Source organism: Onychostruthus taczanowskii, unplaced genomic scaffold (genome assembly GCF_017590055.1).
Source record: "Onychostruthus taczanowskii isolate IOZ18803 unplaced genomic scaffold, ASM1759005v1 scaffold582, whole genome shotgun sequence".
In the NCBI taxonomy this organism is placed as follows: Eukaryota; Metazoa; Chordata; class Aves; order Passeriformes; family Passeridae; genus Onychostruthus; species Onychostruthus taczanowskii.
In genome coordinates, this window is record NW_024503480.1 from 1 (window position 1) to 1,916 (window position 1,916).

Below are 1,916 nucleotides of genomic sequence, written 5' to 3' on the forward strand. Positions count from 1 at the left end.
GGGATCCCAAAAAGGGAGCCCTAAAAAGGGACTCCAAAAAGGGACCTCAAAAAGGGACCCCAAAAAGGGCACCCTAAAAAGGGACTCCAAAAAGAGACCTCAAAAAGGGACCCCAAAAAGGGACCCAAAATGGGACCCCAAAAAGAGACTCCAAAAAGGGACCCCAAAAAGGGAACCCTAAAATGGGACCCCAAAAAGGGACTCCAAAAAGGGACCCCAAAAAGGGAACCCTAAAAAGGGCACCTCAAAAGGGGCACCCCAAAAAGGGATCCCAGAAAGGGATACCAACAAAGGGATCCCAAATCCCAAAAAAAGGCACCCAGACCCCAAAAAGGTCACCCAGACCCCAAAAAAGGGCACCTGAACCCCAAAAAGGGGTACCCAGACCCAAAAAAGGGCACCCAAATCCCAAAAAATGTCACCCAGACCCAAAAAAGGGCACCTGAACCCCAAAAAAGGGCACCTGAACCCCAAAAAGGGGCACCCAGACCCCAAAAAAGGGCACCCGAACCCCAAAAAGGGCACCCACATCCCAAAAAAGGGCACCCAGACCCCAAAGAAGGGCACCTGAACCCCAAAAAGGGGCACCTAAATCCCAAACAGGGCACCTGAACCCCAAAAAAGGGCACCTGAACCCCAAAAAAGGGCACACAGACCCCAAAAAAGGGCACACAGACCCAAAAAAGGGCACCCACATGCCAAAAAAGGGCACCTGAACCCCAAAAAGGGGCACCTAAATCCCAAAAAGGTCACCCAGACCCTCGTTGTCCCCTCCCTGTCCCCTCCCTGTCCCCTGTGTCCCCGCAGGTGATCACCCCCGAGGGCAGCCGCTCCTTCGGCTGCGCCTCCCTGGCCGAGCGCGACCGCTGGATAGAGGAGCTGCGCCGGACAGCGCAGCCCAACAAGGTGGGACAGCTCGGGGACAGCCTGGGGACACCTTGGGGACACCCTGGGGACACCCTGGGGACAATTTGGGGACGCCTCGGGGACATCCTGCCACCCCCAGCCCCCTCATCGTGCTGTCCTGTGCTTGGGCTGGGTGGGAAAACTGAGGCACAAGCTGCCAAGCATGGAGCATCCTTTGTCCCCTTGTCCCGTGTCCATTGTCCCCTTGTTCCCTTGTCCCATTGTCCCCTTTGTCCCCTTGTCCTATTATCCCATTGTCCCTTGTCCCCTTGTCCCATTGTCCCCTTGTCGCCTTGTCCCCTTGTCCCTTGTCCCTTGTCCCCTTGTCCCCTTTCTCCCCTTGTCCTTTGTCCCATTATCCCATTGTCCCTTGTCCCTTGTCCTTTTGTCCCTTGTCCCCTTGTCTCCTTGCCCCCATATCCCCATGACCCCCACCCACATCTCCATTATCCCCTTGTCCTTTTGTCCCTTGTCCCCTTGTCCCTATACCCCCCTGTCTCCTTGTCCCTTGTCCCCTTGCCCCTTGTCCCTCGTCCTCTTGTCCCTTGTCCCCTTGTCCCATTATCCCATTATCCCTTGTCCCCTTATCCTTTTGTCCCTTGTCCTTTTGTCCCTTGCCCCTTGTCCCTGGTCCCCTTGTCCCTCGTCCCCTTGTCCCTTGTCCCTTGTCCCCACAGGACAACTGCGAGCGCCTGGAGCTCTCCCTGACCCTTTGGGTCTACGAGGGTCGCGACCTCCCGGCGCGGCGCCGCCTGCGCTGCCACCTCCACCTGGATGGCGCCGTCTTCGCCCGCACCACGGCCAAGCCGGCCGGCGCTGACGGCCAACTCTTCTGGGGCGAGCTCTTCCACTTGGCCGCGCTGCCGCCGGCGCGCGCCCTCACCGTCTCCCTGTGCCGTGACGACCACCCCGGCTGGCAGCCGGTGGCCGCCGTCACCATCCCCCTGGCCGAGCTGGCGGCGGCGGGGCAGCCCCTGGAGCGTTGGTACCCCCTGAGCGGCGGCGGTGGG

At 59.6% G+C, this 1,916-nt stretch overlaps 1 protein-coding gene across 1 annotated transcript in view; it reads left to right on the top strand.

Moving 5' to 3' along the window:
• Window positions 1-807: 807 nt before the first annotated feature.
• The window catches only part of LOC121343228 (RAS protein activator like-3-like), a gene marked incomplete at both ends in the record, with an annotated part of 11,726 nt that continues 10,617 nt past the window's right edge, over window positions 808-1,916 (top strand). The window contains 2 exons of the mRNA XM_041418209.1: window positions 808-906; window positions 1,584-1,911. Coding sequence (XP_041274143.1) covers window positions 808-906; window positions 1,584-1,911 — 427 coding nt within the window. The remainder of the gene's footprint in view (window positions 907-1,583; window positions 1,912-1,916) is intronic.